The 19,399-nt window shown below is 35.4% G+C and overlaps 1 protein-coding gene across 4 annotated transcripts in view; it reads left to right on the top strand.

Annotated features, from left to right (window-relative positions):
* Nucleotides 1-11,207, top strand: part of LOC104607642 (uncharacterized) — a 62,432-nt gene extending 51,225 nt beyond the window's left edge. For all 4 annotated transcript variants that reach the window (XM_010273318.3, XM_010273319.3, XM_088899241.1 and 1 more), the window contains 3 exons: nucleotides 1,278-1,417; nucleotides 1,511-1,546; nucleotides 10,106-11,207. In XM_010273318.3, the coding sequence (XP_010271620.1) occupies nucleotides 1,278-1,417; nucleotides 1,511-1,546; nucleotides 10,106-10,978 (1,049 nt within the window). In that variant the 3' untranslated portion in view covers nucleotides 10,979-11,207. The remainder of the gene's footprint in view (nucleotides 1-1,277; nucleotides 1,418-1,510; nucleotides 1,547-10,105) is intronic.
* The last annotated feature ends 8,192 nt before the right edge of the window (nucleotides 11,208-19,399 follow it).

Genomic DNA, 19,399 nt, shown 5'->3' with positions numbered 1-19,399 from the left:
AAAATACAACAAATAATTACTGAAAATACAATAAAGAGTAATTTTAATGTATAGAAATATATAATAAATATAGATTAAGATGTTAAATTTATTATTAGTAAATATTAGTTTTTTGTAAAGTTATTTTCTAGACTTATTAATTGATATAAGTGAAATTAGTTATTTACGATATTATTTAGTTATTTAAATAATGTCATTATTTAAAAATTTAAAATATTAATTATAATTTATACTATTATTACATAATTTCCTTATTAATTTTTAAAATATTAAATTATTCTAAATTTGATTATTATGAAATCTATTATAATTGTTTTTCTACTTTTAAGAAAATTTTTAAATTTATTACATGATTTCGTTATTTTTTAATTATTTAAAATTTACTTATGTTAAATATTTCATTTATTAAAATATTTAAATAATATGTAAAATATTTAAAAATTTTCCTTATTTGAGTTTTATTTATTTTAAAGTTATTAGGTATTATTAAATATTTTGTTATATAATTGTTTAGCTATTTTTAATATTTTTGTTATTTAAGATATTTAGTTATTGAAACATTTAAATAATATGTTATTTTTTATTTTTAGATTCTTATTATTTGAATAACATTTAAATTGAATAATCCGTTAAATTATAATTTATATTAGTAGTACATAATTTCATAATGAATTTTGTATAAATATGAAGTTGCTAATAATATTATATTTTTAAATCTATTATAACTACTTTTTGTGTTTTTAATAAAAAATTTTAAATATTTAAATAATTCTTAAGTTTTTTAGTTCAAAGTTTCTTTAGATAGGTATAGATAAAAAGTGGGGGAGAGCATAAATAGGAAATAGAGATAATTTAGGAGATAAATGGGAATTAGAGAGAGCTTAGGAAAAATGGGGCATAGTAGTGCCACATGGCTAGACAATAGAAAAGCAAATCCCTCTTTCTTTCCTATTGGTTGCTAGAAAGGAAATTATTTAGGTGGGGGAGGTAGTTTAGGAGAAATTTTAGGAGAGGAGATTATTTAGGTTATTGGGAACGTGTATGAGATTTTTGGTAGATTTTTATGGAGAAAAGAGTCTCTCATTGGTTGTTTCAAAAATGACATGGAATAAAAAATAAAATATTCAGAAAAAAGGAGAAAATTTCTAGACTTCTTCTTTTAGTGTGTGTATGCTTGTATCTGAATTTTGAGATGGACATATTGATCCTAAAATGAAATTTCCATTCATTAATTTATTCATTTTTATCTAAGTTTTATTTATTTGTGTTTTCTTCAGGAATTGAGCAGGGGTCAACACTGGCCAATGAGCTACAAGAGCAGGAAAATGTTTTGTGCCTATCTATTGAGCAACTTGAAGGTGTTGAAGCATCAAGGTCCGCATTGGTCACTCTTCTTAAAGAAGCGCTTCAGGATCAGGTTTTCAGTCTAGTTCTGACCTTGATGTTGACAATGTACATCCAAGCCACATTTTGGACCATTTGAAGTTCTTACTGTAAATGTTGTTTTCAGGAATCACAACTGGAGCTTATTCGCAATCAATTGCAAGTAAGTATAAGATAATTACAAAATGCTCTTTTTTATACTTATTTTTATAAAAATGATAATGTCATTAATTGACATTAAATATGGGCCCTCTGCTAGTACATGGTGTAATAGTGGAAATCTTTGTTTTGCCTAACCCCTGTTTCTTGTCTGAAAATTGCGGACATTGTAGCTTAAAACAATTTAACTGGCATAAAGTTGGGGTGTCTTGTTGCCTTTATAGAATTCAGTTGGAATAGTCCTTTAACACCAGCAAATCGTTAGAACTCTTTAAACAAAGTGTATCAGTTATAATATGTGAGTTCAGCTACTTTTCTTTTCTCAAGTATTATAATACATGTTTAGATGCAATTTTTTGATCAGTAACAGTGCAAATTTAATTGATTAGTATGATTTAAAGAGTACAAGAAGAGCATCGGGATTGTCAGCCTCAACTAACCATCCATAGGATCTAAGCCTCAAGTAGAATTTCCCTTGATCCATAAGTCCCCAATACAGAGTTTTGTAAGCCTGTTTTGCTAACCCATCTTCTAAGACCGTCAACAGTCCTAGGTACCCATCTTCCAATTCATTTATAGTTCCTTTAGCTTCTCTGGTTTTGTATCTGCATGTTCATGGTCCCTCTTCATTGCTTGGTAGCCAACCTGTTATGATCTTTGAATCCCCTTCCATTATTAGGTTGCTGAACCTCATTGCTTTAGCCTTCCTCAGCCTTGTGAAGACAGCCTTCAGTTCTCTATTTGAGTCACCTACACCAGTAAGACTAGAGTAGAGAAGGAATATGTTCTCCAAATGATTTCTGATCACTCGTATACCTGATGGACCCATATTTGTCAAGCAGCTGCTCTCAAATTGCAGCTTAAAATGAAATGTCTGCGGTCGGTACCAGTCCACTTGTACCATTGAGTACTGACCTACTTGGGGTAGATTTGGCAAACTCTTTCTACTTCTTATAATATCATCAGTTGTATGAGTCAAATAACTCTGAAGTTTTAACTAAAGTGTCACTTTGATGGAGATATTGTCAATGATTAACCTTGCATCACTCATTAATGATGCATTCATTTCTTTCTTCCCACACCATGTTTTAGATGCAAATTGCAAATGAGTTTTTGCATGTCTTGATTTTCATTATATGCCAATTGTAAGGTAAGAAAACATCAAATTACTTTGAGGAAAGTATAGGAACGTGCATAAGAAGTTTATTTTTATATTGGAAAAGCATATAAATGAATCAAAGTATATGCAGGGAGGGACATGACGTGATGCATTCCACTACCTTACAAGGAATGCTGCTTGCAAATTAAATGGGTGTGGAGCAACTTGTAATTGAAGGGGATTCCAAGGTGGTGGTAGAGTGGTTGAAGAACACCGAGACTGTTATTTGGTTCTATAAGAATTAAATCAAGAAATTTAAGTGGTTGACAAGAAATGTCTGTAACAATACAGTGGGTGGGGAGATCAGCAGATGCTTTGGCTAATTGTTTAGCAAAGCAAGGGGCAAATAGGGAATTTTTGTGTTGAGTTCAACTGTAATTTGCTTTTAGTCTCTATGTAACCTGTTGGGAGAGGTTCCGGCTTGTGCCTCTTCATGTGCTGTTGTTCTCAGTTTCAAGTTATGATCTAATAAAATTTCTTAATTATCAAAAAAGGAATCTTGGAAAATTGGGTATGATAGATGTATCTATTCTCAGCTTGAGGGGGAGTGGTGAAAATCTGTTTTGTAGGGGCTTTTTGGTCTTTTCATCTATTTGTATTTGGGTTCTCATGTAAGGGCTTTCTTGTAATTTCTCCTCATAGTATAAATATTTTGTATGAGGGTGTGAACAGTAATATACTCCTCTCTTTGTGACTTGCTCTCTCTTCCCCCTCTTCTTCATGGGAAATGAAAGTGACGAGGGGTTGGATTGAAGTGAGGATAAGGTTATTTTGGATGCTCATGAAGTTGGTAGTTCAATTGATTTGGAAATGGTGTTGAACAAAGACGTGGGGGTAAAAGTAAGATTTTGGGTCTTTGATTTATAAGGGGTGAGAAATATGCAAGGAAGATTTTTAGGAAACTGGAAGCAAAATATCCATTTCCTATGTAAGCTAAAAGAAATTGTTTGGAGGCTGGTGTTATTCCTGGTGATCTAGTGTTGGTTGGAGTTGGCGGCGAGGAGTTGGCAAGCCTGTTTTTTCAGGAGAATGTGGTGTTGGCAAGGTTTAAAATATTGATACGTCTGATACGTTGATAGAGGCGTATCGGTATTTTTTTTTAGGTTTTTTTTTTTCAAATCTGGTTCAGAGGGGCTGGTTTAAGGTCTGTCCACCCCCTGAACCGGCCAAAACCCCGATACACCCTCTATAGGGGTGGGGTGTATTGATACTTTGAACCTTGGGTGTTGGAACTTGAGAGGGGGATTAATGAGATTTCTGTTAATTTGAAGAGTGTCAGGACTCAGGAATGCACTGTTTTCTTTGGTCTCCAAAGTTTTTGCAAGATTAAAAGGGGATCTATTAAATACCAAAAAAAGGGGATCTATTTGGGATTGGGCCAAACAAGAAGATGATGAAATCAAAGAAAACATTAAAGAAGTAGAGATTCACTTTATGCTGGACAATTTTGTTCATTTTGTAATTTGGGTTTGTTTGGGTTAGATTTTCGTTTCTTTATTCAATTGGCTTGGTGTTTCAATCTGAGTTTGGTTTAGATACTGGTGGGTTTTGGGGAGTGGGGGAATGGTGTTTTTTTGGGGTTTTCTTTCTCTTATAAAAAGTTGTTTGTTTGGACTGTGTTGCAATCTTCTATTTAGGAGGGCTCTTGGCAGGGCTTATTCTTATCTTTTGGTGATTTTCGGTCACCTTTCTTGTATCTTTTTCTTTTTTATTTTATTACCAAGAAAAGTCTTTGAGGGTTCAAGACACTATACATGCTGATTAAGCCCTAATAAATAAGAAAATAATAAAAAAACTAATATTTTAACTCAAACTAAAGCAAGGATGTACCAAAAGCTTTTGCAAGGCTGTTTGCACACTATTCAGCTCTAAGAAAGGTCTTTGAAATTTGATGTTTTCTTTAATGACTTTAAGAGATCTCAACAAGTGTTATTTGTTGTGCCAGCAAGAGTCAACTCGAACAATTAGTTTATTAATGTTTATTTTAATATATAATCTCAAAAAGTTAAGAATATGAAAGTATCTAAGAGCATCCTTTAAAAAATATCTTAGCAGTTAAGTGGTTCATCCATGAGTGCCTTGTCGCCTAGGCATTGCCTTGACAACTATGACTAGAGCCAGTCTCTTCTTTCATATGATAGCAGGTTTTTTCTTGTATCATTAGAGGTAATAACATCAACATGCGCTCAGTGGGTGGTTTGATTCTTCATTTGATAGGTAGCATGCTTGTGTTTGATTAGTGAGTCACATTGGTGTTATCTAATTATCACTCTACATGTTAAGCTACATTGTTGTTATCTAATTATCACTCTACATTGACCCAAACATTTTTTCTGATAAATGAATAATGATTTTATTAATAAGAGAAGGAAGTGTACATTCACCGTACGAGGAGGCATGAGATGGTACCTCTCCTCAGAGATGGGAGCATAACCATACTTTTAATAGGGTAGAATCGTAAGGTAGCCCAAAACAATTCAACAATTGAGACCCCTTGTTTATCCAAGGAATCAGCCATAGCATTTGCCAATCTAAATTGACCCAGATGTTGCAATTGTTCAAATTGTCACTTGGCCCCTTTTTTCAGTCCAGTTTTCCTAAAACCCGCAAATCAGTCAAAAACTATTGACTTGGTTAGAGTCACATGTAGGCGGTTGGATTGTTGATCTGTTCGACCCTGGTCACCAGGTTAAGGGTTGCACAGTAAAATGTGTTGAAACTTCTGGAGGCCATAACTTTGCTCTCAGTTATTGGATTTAGGTGATCTTTCTTTTTTGATTTTAGGTAACTTTTTGAGATGTACGTGCTCCCAAGGGGCCAAAGGAGCTATGGCCACTATTTTTGCAAAAAAAAAAACCTTTTTTGCCCTCAATTTTCAATTTTTATCTTTTTATTTATTAAACAAAAAACTATAATAAAAATAGAAATTAGACGTAATATAGACTATGTATATACATATTACATATATTACATGTAGAATATAATTAACCATTTATTTACTTGATATAGTACATGTCTATACATACATATACACACACACATACATATACATGTATATCCATATGTATTGTGTTGACATGTAACTATTTGGCCTTTTTGATCCGAACGGTTGAACCACTGACCCACGATTGTTCATAGTTAGGTAGTTAACCCATGGTTTGCAATATCAACGATATTTGGTGAAATTTTCCCATTTTTCTATGGCAATAAGAAACCTTCTAGGAATCATTTTTCCCCTCAATATCCATGATATTTTGTTGATGCGTCAGTGGTATTTCAATTTTCATTAATAGACTATATATTTAAAGTTTGAAATTTTACAATATTATTTAAAACTTTTTGATATTTCATTAAATCATAATTTTTTTTTTAAAATTTTCCTAAAAGAACCAACGAGGAATTGGTGATTGGATAATTGGCTTACTATTTTGATGAATATAAGAACATAAGTGTATTCTCGATCAAATCAAAACATATAGTGACAATAAAGACAAAAGTCAAAATGGCAAGTAATTGAGGAAGAGAAGATGGCTAAAGACCAAAAGGGAGACAAAGAGAAAGACATCTATTATAGTCTCTTAGTTTTCTCTTATTTCATTAATACAATTCTTTGCTATGGTCTTTTGAGCCTTAAATTTGCAATTGTATTTTTTCTAATGATCTCTTGGAAGTTTATCAACTATTTCCATGTTTCTAGAAAACTTTCCTATTTTTTTTTTAGATTTTCCAAATATCCTAGAGAATTTAGTGAAATTTCTTTGACATTTCTCCAACTCTATATGGTGAAATGTCTATTGATATTGAATTTGCAAACCAAGGTATATCCTTGAGGTAGTCTCTTCTTTTTCATATGATAATGGGTTGTTCTTGTATCATTTGGTGTAACAGTAGTAAACCTGCCTTCACTAGGTTATTTGGATTTTCATTTGATTGATATTATCATGTATATGTTTTATTGGATGGATGCAAAAAATTGTTATGACTATGTGAATTCATCAAAAGAAAATCACCCAAGCATGCATTTACTGGTGATTTGGTTTATCCTTTTATTTATAGCATGCTTGCCTTTTTTCGGAGGCCATAAGAAAGTGTTATGACTGTGAACTCATTGCTCCACATATTACGCTACCTTTGTATTTCTTGATATTCCTAGTAAGGTAGTGGGTCCTAGAAAGTCTATTTTTTCATATGATAGCGGTTAGTTTATGTACCACTTGGGGTAGCAACAACGTGCATGCACTCATTGGGTGATTTGGTATTTCATTTGATTGATAGAATGCTTGTGTTTTATTGGTTGGTCACAAGAAAGTATTGTGATCATGTGAATACATTACAACACATATAGGCTATATTTTCATTTGTTAGTGGGTTGTTTTTGTGTCATTTTGGGTAGAAAAAAGCCATGTACTCACTGGGTGATTTGATTTTTCCTTTGATTGTTAGCATTTTTGTGTTTTATTTTAGGGTTGCAAGAAAGTGTTGTGTAACCATGTGAGCTCATCGAAACATGCACTTATATGTGATTTGGTTTTTCATTTGATTGATAGCATGGTTGTGCTTTATTGGAGGGTTGCGTGAAAGTGTCATGGTTGTTTAAACTAATTGCTGAATATGTTAGGCTACCTTGGTATTTCTAAATTGCCATAGTAAGGTAGTAGACCCTAGAGGCAATCTCTATTTCTTCAAATGTTAGTAGGTTGTTATAGTGTCCCTGGATAATTTGGTTTTTCATTTGATTAATAGCATGTTTATGTTTTACTAGTGTTGTGAACATGTGAACACATCGAAACCAAATCACCTAGGCAAGCACTTATTAGGTGATTTGATTTTTCATTTTGTTGATTGCATGTTGTGTTTTATTGGAAATATCAAAAGAAAGTATTATGACCATGTGAACTCGTTGCTCCATGTGTTAATCTATCTTTGTATTTCTTGATTGTGAAAGTGAGTAGACCCTAGAGGCATAGTTTTCAAGGGAAAAAACTTGGCTGTGGGGGCCAACAGCCTATGCTGTTGAAAACATTCTTGGGAATTCCACGTTACCATGAGAGTGGGGTAAATTAGTAATTGCCCCCTATTTTCTTTTGACCAGAAAGATGGACATGGGTGTGAATTGGTGAATGTGTCCAGCCCAAAAACACTCAACAGCATAGGCTGTTTACCCCCAACAGCCAAAGTTATCCTGTTTTCAAGGTGTTGAGGCGAGGCTAGGTGATGTCAATTAAGCAAGGTGACCCTTCATGAGTGCCTTATTGCCTAGTGCCTTGACAATTATGATCATCTATTCCTATTTATCAAGTTTCTCTTTTTCACTTCCTTGAGTTTTCCCTGTGGTTTGCCTTTCATTTTCCCTTTCTTCCCCTCGTAACCTTCTATGCTTGGTCCAACTTTTACCTGATTCCTGTTTTATGAAATGGAGCAGACCTCTCATGCCTAAATGATACAGAAGATGATAGATCATGGCTGTTGTCTACTAATGCCCAACTAGCCCCTTCTTGACATTGTTACTTAAGGTTATTATTATTTTGCTCCAAGGGGCTACACAACTGCCAGGGGGGGGTAGCCCATCCTCCAAACCCATAACTCCCCCAATCCACGTGCAGATGGGATTTGATCCCAAGTCTCCGCTACAACCAGCCGGTTGGCACTTTGTGATGTTGTTACTTAAGTTGCCATGTGACTTCTTGCCTACAAACACATACTCAAAGACATCCACCCTTCTAACATTTGCATCGTTCCCACTTGCATCTAATTTTCTTGAAAAGTTCAGTATTCTATCTCTTTTAATAAAAGATCTTGTTTCCAATTGTCTTCCACATGGCAGCACTCTGGCAAGAAACCTTTGGATTTCCTGCCTCTTCTGCTTCCTAAGAAAGAAAGTTGTAAGGGAATTTGAAATTATCAAAAGATTGAATTGCATGTGGCAATGAGCTAGCCACGTCATCAACTTCCTCCTTGAGACGTTCCCTCCACATGTACAATTCTGCTGTTGGCAGTGCGCAAACTCTGAACACCCATTGTGCAGAACATCTACCACTCGTGGAATCCTCTCCATTCTGTCTCCTACCACTCCAGTCACTATAAACCTCAGATTTTTTAGATGGGTCGAATGGTCCTTAGTTTCCTTTCTTTTATTTAGTTATGCTTATGTTTTATATTTGATATTAGTGTGCCTTCATGTAATTGTATTTGTATTGGGCCTTCTTTCTTTTTATTCTTATTGTTTTTGTGTTGGCCGCCCTACTAAGGGCATTCATGTAATTGTATTCACATAACAATTAGAATTATAAAAGATCATTGTGGGGAACCATAGAGAGGTTTGATTGACTCTCTTCTTTCTTCACTTGTCTTCCTTTCTCTGCTTCTTTTTCTCTCTTCATCTACTTCCATCTTCCTTTCTTTTCTACTTTATTTTTGGATTTATACAGGTCAGATTTACAACTTGGTATCAGAGCAAGGTTCTCATCTTCCACTTTTTTCTCTTCTTTAGTTTCATACACAGGTTGTATGGAGAGCTGATTGGTTGACTGATTAACAAATCATTCAGCCCATTTAGAGGAATTTTTTGGAGAAGACTGTGGTGCTTGTTTGAGGCCTGAGGCAGGTAATTGGAGAGTTTCATGAAAGTCCCAATTAATTGGAGGGCTTTTGGATTAAGGGGTATAAAGGGTGTTTGGAAGTGGCACTTGGGGATAGAATAGAACCTTTTTGATTATATTTAAGATTGATCCAAGTTGGAGAGGATTTTGATTAACTCCCTTTCTCCCAGGTTGTTGGGTTCTATGAAATCCCTGTTTTGGATGATTAAAAAAGAAGTTTTGGCCTTAGGGCAGTGAATCTTGACTAGACTAGTAACACTTTATTTCTATTTTTGCTTGTTTCCATTTGGCTAATGGAGCAAACTAGAGGTGAGATGAAACAACCTACATACTTTGGGTTTGGGTCTAGAGGGTCTGTGGAGACTTTGTTGGGGGTAGTAACCTTAGTAAAGTTAGATGGGACTAATTTTTTGGCATGGTCTCAGTCAATTATGATCCATGCCGTTAATGGGTCTACAGGGACTGTTAATGGGTGCTTTTGGGGAATATTCTATCTTTTCTTCTTGTAAATATGTGACATATAGGGACTTATTGTGTGGCTATGAATGTCAACCAGTGATATCACCGTTGATCAAATAACCTGAATACCACCATCCTAATGCTTCTGTGTTTCTGATCTCATATTTTAAAGCAGCGAGTCATAATTTTGAACATTGAATTGAACTGGAAAATGTTATAGTGGTGTTTGTTTTTTACCTCTCTCTCTCTCTCTCTCTCTCTCTCTCTCTCTCTCTCTCTTTCCAGTTAGTGTCTAATTTGAAATTTCAGTTAATGGTTTGGGCTGAGCAGGCTGTTTTTGTTTCAGGTTGCTCATACACAGGTAGAGCAGGCAAGCAATATGAGGCAGAGGATCACTGCAGCCCTGGTTCCTGGACCAAGCCCTACTACAACTGCAGTCTCAAAAGCTGAGACAGAAAATGTGGTAGAACCTAACTCACTACCAGTTCAACCACCAAATGCCACCCCTCCGCCTTCTCTTCCCCAACCTTTGACTTCCTTTGCACCATCCAGACCTACAGAAGAAGATCATAAGAAAGCTGCTGCAGCTGTTGCTGCCAAACTTGCTGCCTCTACATCCTCTGCACAGATGCTTTCGTCTGTGCTGTCATCCCTGGCTGCAGAAGAAGCTGCCTCCATGAATGGTGGCTCAAAATCTGGTGGTTTCACAGCAAATTTACCCATCTTCTCCCCAGAAAAACGGCCCAAACTTGAAAAACCAATGACAGTTTCCGATATGGGTAATACAACGTACTTTGGACATGTTCAACAGCAACCATTGACCAATGCCCCTGTCACACCTACTCAGACCACAACTACAAGTGTGCAACCCATTTCCCAGGCTAATCAGATAATGCCACCATTTCCACCACCTCCACCGCCTCTACCACCACCACCCCCACCAGCACATCAGTATGTACAATCCACTGGTGTGATGGTTGGAGTGATGCCATATGGGTATAATGCTAGTAGCCTACCTCCTCCACCTCCACTACCCACACACGTGGTAATGGGACTAGCAAGGCCTGGCACTCAGACACAGCAGCAGCAACAACAACAGCAACAGCAGCAGCAGCAGCAGCAGCTGCAGGCAGCCAGTGGAGGATATTTTCAACCACCAGGTATTGGGTTTTATGGGCAAAGCCATCAACCAACAACACCACCATTACCTCGGCAATAATTTCCCATTGGCATCATCCCTGAACACAATTTGTCTTGTTTGTATAGTAGTAGGTCTTCTGTAACTTAATTTTCTCTCCCTGGATTGGAAAAGCAATTGTTAAGTCAAAAGCAGACAGAGACCTGGATTTGAAGTCTCTGAGTATGAGATGAGATATTGGACTAACAGGGGTTGTCCGAAAATACTTTTACTGCCAAAATTAGAATGCTGGTTATTTACCTTAGCCAAATCAATGTCTTGTACTTTAGTACCGCCATCTTTATTATAACGGATCTCTTGCAGAGAACGCTATTTAACCATCCTTCTACGCATACGTGGAACTATTCTTGGATGAAAGGAAGTAGCAGTGTAGCACGATGGATAGGCGGGACAATTAGATTGGTCATTGGCGTGGGAAAACAGCTCTGAACTATCTTTGCTGCTTTTGAAGGGATAGTTAATCCATTTTTCAGATGATACACTTTGTTTTAATGCAGCCAAAGTGTATCTGTCCTTGTAATTTCTTCCAAGGGGATCTGGGAATGCTGTTTTTGCCATTTTCACAGGCCTGGTTGTTTGGAAATGTTGGTTTATTTTCCACCAACCTAGTGCATGGAAATGGGATGCCGTGTTATGCCTCAAAGAGGACTGGAAGTGCCAGAAGCTAGAAGCTATGTTTTATGGGCTGGACCGGATGGTCGAACCTGTTGGACCATCACCCCATCGTTGTTAACCGACATTTTCTTTGATCAAAGACTGCACCAGTGAGGAGCTTGGTGCAACGCGAGTAAAAGACTCAAACAATACCCTAAGAAATCATGGTCTGAAGTAAAAAATGATTCAAATCCAAGTACTTTAATTTGTGATAAAACACAACATGACATGGTTCAAGTTCTAAGGACTTGCAATTTATGGTTAATTATGAGATGAGTGGAACCAACATAATTTCAATAATTCCAGAGATTTTGGGCATCCATTTATCCAAGCATTTTGAATAAATAAATAGACATCTAATAAGTAAATGTGTTGTTAATATTGACCAATAGTCAAGTTTTCTGCACGAAATCATAATCATTTCATCCAGTGTATCTGATTGAATCCTATTAATTAAATACCTTTCTCTAGAAGTCTAGAACAAACAAAAGCAATAATTTCACTTCCCACTTATAAATAATTAATGAAAACTATCATGGGCTTGAAGAAGAGGGGTCGAGACGTCCAGCCATGGTTAACTGATCAAAGCCTGAAACCAGCTACTAGCACAGGTCTTGGCCCAACCCGTGCACACCTTACCAGCTGATCCAAACATGAACTAGAGCTGGGCATTGGCTTTGGTTGAGCATAAAATACAAAATAAAAAAAAAAAGAAATATAGTGTTGCTCACTTGTTTGCATCAAGTGCTAGTAGCAGAATGAAGTAGCTTGTAGTAGCTGCAGCAATGACCCCACGTTCCATTAGACTTTTGGTGGTTTAGGTTTTGGATCCACAAGCTCTACAACTGCCAATGCAATTCGGCAAAGCTTCGCAAAGTCTTGATTCCTGGTTGTTACATATTGTTGGCACATCAGTGGGCTGGCCCCTTGGCAAACCACAGAGGCTTGTTTGGCCATAGACATATACTCCCTCAACCGCCAATAGGTCTTGGACTTCAACTCTTAAATGGATCCTTGGAAGTAATAGATGCTAGCACTGTACTGACCACAGCAGGTACTCAGACACTGCTTGGTTCCATTGTTAGAAAATTTGTGCCAGAGATTATCTACATAGGTTCTGGTGTTGTTGGCCATGACAATCCCTTGGTCGATGAAGATCTCGAGAATGCCTTCCAGACTTGATTTCAAGTTGTCGTGAGGATCAGATTCGAGCAGTGACACGCAGAGACTGTAGTTGCCGGTCTTCTTGCAGGTGGAATGAATCAAGTTCTCGTCGCCAGTTACTGCAGACAGTTGAGTGAATTCACATATTACAAAGGCGACCAGACTCGAGGAAAGCAAAAGGAAGGTGAGTCTGAGACATGGATTTTTAGGCTAGAAGGAAAGGTGGGTGGATGGGTTTGGTTGTGTGTGGATTGTGGAGAAGTGTTGACGTTCAGAGTCTATATATAGATGTAGAGACAACCCAGCAGGACTGATGTAGAGAAGATTCTCTTTCTATTTTGAGTGAAGAAATGAAATGGAAAAAGGAAGGGAACAACTATGATTTCTAATGCAATTCAAATCTAAAGAAGAAAAGAAATCTTGTCAAGCTATTAGAGGTATGCTATGGCTCGTCAAGGAACACAGTGATGATGTATTCCTAAATTAAACAAATGTTGTTTAGTGAGACTGTTAAGTATTAAGGGGAGTTCTTTTGTATCCTAAGATTGAAATCTAGTAATACACATATCCTGCCTGTTCATAACACTTCCATTGAGGCCATCTTTTTCCAGCCAAGGACAATTGTCTCATTTAGGGGAAGAAGCCCTATTAGACTTCAAGTCCTCATTGTTTCACATGGCTTCCTCCATCTAAGTTAGCCACCAATGGCCACCATTCTGACCTCTTCTATCTTCTTCCGCCTCCTATATTCTAATATCATTAGCAGTCGGTATTAGTAGATCCTCTTTTTCCTCCCCTCTCCTTCTTTCTTCCCTTCTTCTTCTTCTTCCAAATCTCTGCCTAGCCTACAATGCCTAGAATCTGCCCTAAATACTAGCCTAGAATCTCTGCCCGATTTTGATCTTGACGTTGAACCGAAAAGACCCTAAATACTATCAAACATGCATGTTCTTAGCATGAGACAATTTTAGATGATGACGTGTTCAAATTTTTCTACAACTCTTTTATATTTCTATGTGTATAAAAACAATTTTTATTCATCACACTTATACAAATTTTTGTTTTTATGTTTTATCTTTTTATTTTTATTATTTATTTATGATATCAAGGGTTGACACATTCAACCCAAAAGGTTAAACTTTGGACCCGGACCCTACCACCAAATAGGAAAACTTCATTTTTGAGTTGGTTTTAAGTTTTGCATTCCATTTCCATTATTAATAAAAATGATTCTTGTTAAATATACTTACTTTTCTTTAGTGTGCTTAATATAATATATTAGAGATGTCTACAATGTTTTGTATATTTTGTGTTTTATCATTTTAAAATTTATTACTTAATTATGACCTTAAGGCTTAACACATTTAACCTAAAAGGTTGAATTGTTTACCTGCCACCAAACAAGAAATTATTTCATTTTTTGTGTTGGTTTTAAATTTTGTATTTAATTTCCATTATCAATAAAAGACTACTTCTTGTTTCTCACACTATTTTCTTTAATAAGATTAATATATATATATATATATATATATACTCAAAATTTTCTATAATTTTTAATATTGCATTTCTCTATTTTATAATTTTATATTTAATGTGATGTCATTGATTTATCCATTTGACCTAGATGGTTGAATTGCATAGCCGCCACTTGGAAGGAAGAATGGTTCCATTTTTGGTTTGGTTTATGAAACATGGGTTTTATATTGTCAAATTAGAGGTGTAAAGTGGGTTGTGTCGTGCTGGACCGCAGGCCGTCATGGGCTGTGCCACCCTCCTAGGTGAAAAATTTGGGGGTTAGCCCGGCATGGCCCATGACCCAAGCCCGTGCGGGCCCGTGCTGTGCCACCGGACGGGCTGGTCCGTGGGCCGATCCTTGGGCTAGGTCGGGCGATGCATCGAGCCAAAGCTATTTATTTAAAAAAAATTTATAAAAAACTTAAAATTTTAATTTTATATGAATTTTGTGTATAAAATTGCTTATATATACAATAATTAAATAAATTAGTATAATAAAATTAAAAAATATTTATTTTATTAATATATTATTATATAATTATAATTTATATAATATTATATATATATAAAATATATACAAATAATATATATGTGTCGTGTCGTGCTGGCCCATGGACCTAAAACCCTAGCCCAGCATGGCCCGCATGAATGTGCCGGACCTAGTACGGCCCATGGACCATTGTGCCGGGCCATGCCGAGCTGGTCCAAGTTCGTGTCGGGCCGCGGGCGGCACAACTTGATTTACACCTTTATGTTAAATGTATTGGGTACAACTCTAAATAGTTGAATTTATTGGTGATAAAAAAATCTTAAATATAGGATTCAATGAATAACAAAGGGAGTTAATACCTTAAAATATAAGGATTTGACGATGATACTCAAAAGACATGAGACCAGAAAAACTTATAGCCAAACAATATATATGTTATGTTTCATGTGCTTAAAAGTTATTCTTATTTATCACACTTATTTTTGTTTAATATGGTGAATATGTAATATTAGAGATGTATTCAAGTATTTTCTACAAAATTTCTTTATTTTTTGTGTGTTTATCATTTTTTTATTTTTATTATTTAATTTTGACATCAATGATTAACACATTAAAGGTTAATACATTTTCCCTGAAAAATAGAAGAACCATCACCATATATGAAACAAAAATCAATTTTGAGCTAATTTTAAATTTTGTATTTTATTTCTGTCATCAATGATATCACTCTTATTTTTCTTTAATATGATTGATACAAAACATTAGAATAACCTATATTAAATATAGGGTACTATTCATGAGGCTGGGCTGGGTGGATACAATTTCTTGTGATCTTGGATTGAATTGGGTCAATTTCTTGGATTCAAATATGGCATATCATTAAAATTATACTTGATATTTGAATTTGAGCCAATCAGATCTGGATCCTTGTCATTTATAGGCCTGCAGTTGGTTCAGATTTAATCCAATCTAATTTCAAATCCAATTCATTTAAGCAATGTTTGGTTTGAAGGAAAAGGTAGGGAAAGGAAAGGAAAGATAAGAAAATCTTTACAAACCTTGTATAAATTTTGATACCTTTCCCTCCCTTTCCCTACCTTTTCCTTCAATCCAAACATAGCCTTCACCTTAAGTTGGATTCAATCATCCGTCTAACCATAATCCGCCCGATTGTACACATACATACATAAAAGACAAATTTTTGGTATTAAAATTCTTTAGAATTAAGTGGTGGTTTTGTTTTCAATTTGTGGTATATATTTGTTGTTTCATATATAACTTTGTAAATTTATGTTAATTTTATAGAGATTTATTAATATTCCAATTAAAATAGATTCGAGTTGGATTTCCTCATACGTAAAACAGATATGTGATCAGTTTGCTGTAAGGCTCAATTTGGAAAGAATACAAATACACATATTAACAGTACAAATGCATACGATTGATTTTATACTCTATATAAGTATATATTTGTATTTGAATACGAATACGAATGCATATCAATACAAATATTAACGGTACAAATGCATACGAATACGAATACAGCAACTCTTTTAGGCCTGAACACTACAAGTGTGGCTGATGGAGTTGGAGTTGGACCTAATCCTGGATTGCGCCTAGTCCTGGTGGACAGGCCACTGGGCGAGAAGGGCGAGAAGGGCAGGGCAACTGGGCTTGATCAATGAGCAGAGCCACATTGAAATTTGTTTAATATTCAAGTTGAGCATCCACTGGTCACTATTTACAAAGTGGGGGTGCAACTTCGGTGGGTTCAAAACCCAAGCTCAGATCGACCCAGCCTGTAATTTTGTATGGGTTGGGCTTGAATTTTTGGTCCTGTCCTAGGCTTAAGATTTTGGTCGTTTATATTTTCAGTTGGGCCTGGGCTTAGTTCTTATTCGAACATGGCCCTATATATATGCATGTGATAAATTTACTAAAGGGAAATTGAATGAGGTGAAAAGTAGTATTTTAAATTACATTTTTTATTCTTAAAATTAGAGAGAGAGAGAGCGTAACTTGAAAAACAGGTATGTTTTAGTTAAGATTATGATTCAATGAAAGATAATGGGATTTAATATTTTTAAATATAAGACTTGATGAGAGCAAATTGAATGAGATTACAGGTAGTAGTTTAAATCACATTTTCTACTCCTTGCAATCATAGAGAAACTGCATTTGAATATAGGGGTATATAAGTCAAATACAAGGTTTTAAAAGGATAAAGGTGCAGTTGAGGCATAATGGCCCAAAAAGGTTGGCGTAAGCCTCAAAATTTAAGGAAGATTTAATTAAAGTTTATAAATGATAAAAATAACATGCAATGTACCAAGTTATACTGATGGAAGGTACAAATATCCAAAAAAAATAGAAATTTGTAAGCAATAAGTTTTAACTTTTAAGCATTAGACAAAATAATAATTAATCATCTAACAATTGTAAGCATTTTACATTTTATGTTTCAAAATGTAATTTTATGAAAATGTTCATATGGACATTAAATTTATGGTCATGCAACAGTTGGACAAAAGAGAAATTAATAGAAGTTGATTTATCCTATTGGTTTTAAATTTTTTCTCTTTATTTGACCCATAATTATTGAAGTGATTTTTCTATATATTTTGAACTATAAAAAAAAACACATTTTTGCATAAATCACTAAATAATGTTGATATTTGAGAATTGCACTTTTTTATGCCTCATGTTACACTTCACACCTTGAGGCTTGATGCTTATACCTTATTTTGACAAAGGCTTAAGCCTCGAACCAAAGTTGTAAGGCTTAAGTTTTGAGACAAAATTTGTGCACCTCACCTCAAAATATATGTCTCAAGACTTGAGCCTTTAAAAACAATAATCAAATATACATGCAAACATGTATTATATATGTAAAAATTTAGAGTAAGATTATTGACCAACCCGAGTCTAATCTGAATTTTTCAAATTAGTCAGCTGGGTTGAGACAATTGGGCTTGACCTCAGGCTCGGGCCTTAGGTTGGGATTTGGGACTGTGTTGATTATAAACCCGGCCTACCCCGCCTGACTTGCACCCTAAAATAAAGCTTTTGAATAAACCATAAAAAGGGCCTCAACTGGAAAAACATTAGCCGTTGGGGGCCAGCAGCATATGCTGTTGAGAGGATTTCTGTAAATGCCACGTTACCGTGAAAATGGGTAAATTAATAATTATATCTTAATTTATTTTGACTAAAAATCAAAAGATGGGCGTGAATAGGTGAACTGTACAGAACGTGACCAGCCCAGAAACTTGTCTCGGGAGTTACTTGTTAAGTAAAAAAAAAAAAAAAACTCTGAAGAGTGAAGAGTCAGAGAAACATAACTGTTTGGACTTTAGACGTAAAGTTTATTTCTATCAGTCTTTTTAATGGGATAGGAGACTATTCCATCTAATCTAAATCTAATCGAATTCAAATAGCAACTGCTCTTAAGCCTTTTTAATAGCAACTAATCTTCCCACACCATATAACAACTCAGTTGGATTCATTGAAAAAAATAACGCGCTTCGTACATTGCAGAGCATAGAACGTCCCTGGATTCATAGAGTAACAAAGCCTTTACTTTGCATTTCCTTTTGATCTTTTTTTTTGTACCCAGATCATAGAACGTCTCAGTCTCTTTGATCGTGGTTTTTTTTTTGTTCTGTTGATTGAGACAGAGTGCAGTAGACTAGACTGCCTTCTGTCTGCAGAGCCCCTTTTCTACATCACTTTGCACGTATTATTCTCAATAATAATCCGATTTTATAATCTGCATTTTTGTGTTCTTCTAATGATTTTCCAACCGGCAATAAATAACTTTCATTCTTTGTTAAGAAGACGATTCGAAAACGATTCGAAAACGATTCAGATACGTACTTCTGAAGCGCAGTGTGGTGATCTAGAATCAATCCGGATTCACATAAATGTTCCGACGTACTGAAAACCTTAGTACTTCTTATGAGTCAACTCGGATGGTTCGACTCTCCGGGTTAACTCAGACCAGAACATTCCTGGTTCAGATTTGCATATTAATATTAATTATGATGATGCCGGTTTAGGGATAAATTCTAATCATATTTTGATGAAATATTGTGGGAAGCCTTGGACTTGAGGCTCAGTTTGGGGAAGTGTTTTGCACTGTACATATTTGAATTTGCACTCTTCCCAAATATAACGCAACACTGTAATATATACAGAACCAAATAAAAATATTGATGTGAAGAATTCTTTTTTTTTTTCAATAAAAATATTGAATTTGATCTATACCAAGCGTTTATGTATATGCAGCCTCTGGAAAGGGAAATGAGAATTAAGGCAGCAACAGTTCTTCTACTGCTTTTGTCATGCTTGCTTTCTTGTACATCTGAATCATCACTTAAGAAGACTGGTTGAGGTATATATCCTTCTTGTTCTGGAGTCTTTAATTAATGTTATCTGAACACTACGTACTGACTGTAGTTTGTTCAAATTAATGAAGTGCCACTAGAGAAGCTAGGAGGCCGTCTTCATGGTGGTGGAAATAGTCATGGGAGCAGCACCGGTGGCGGCGGCCGTGGCAGTGGTGGTGGTCGTGGTGGGTTCGTGGGATTTGTTCCTGTAGGTGGCTTTAGAAATCTCCA

The sequence above is a fragment of the Nelumbo nucifera genome, chromosome 2 (assembly GCF_055504915.1).
Source record: "Nelumbo nucifera cultivar China Antique chromosome 2, China Antique-T2T, whole genome shotgun sequence".
NCBI classification, from domain to species: Eukaryota; Viridiplantae; Streptophyta; class Magnoliopsida; order Proteales; family Nelumbonaceae; genus Nelumbo; species Nelumbo nucifera.
This window is presented reverse-complemented; position numbering and strand designations above follow the sequence as displayed.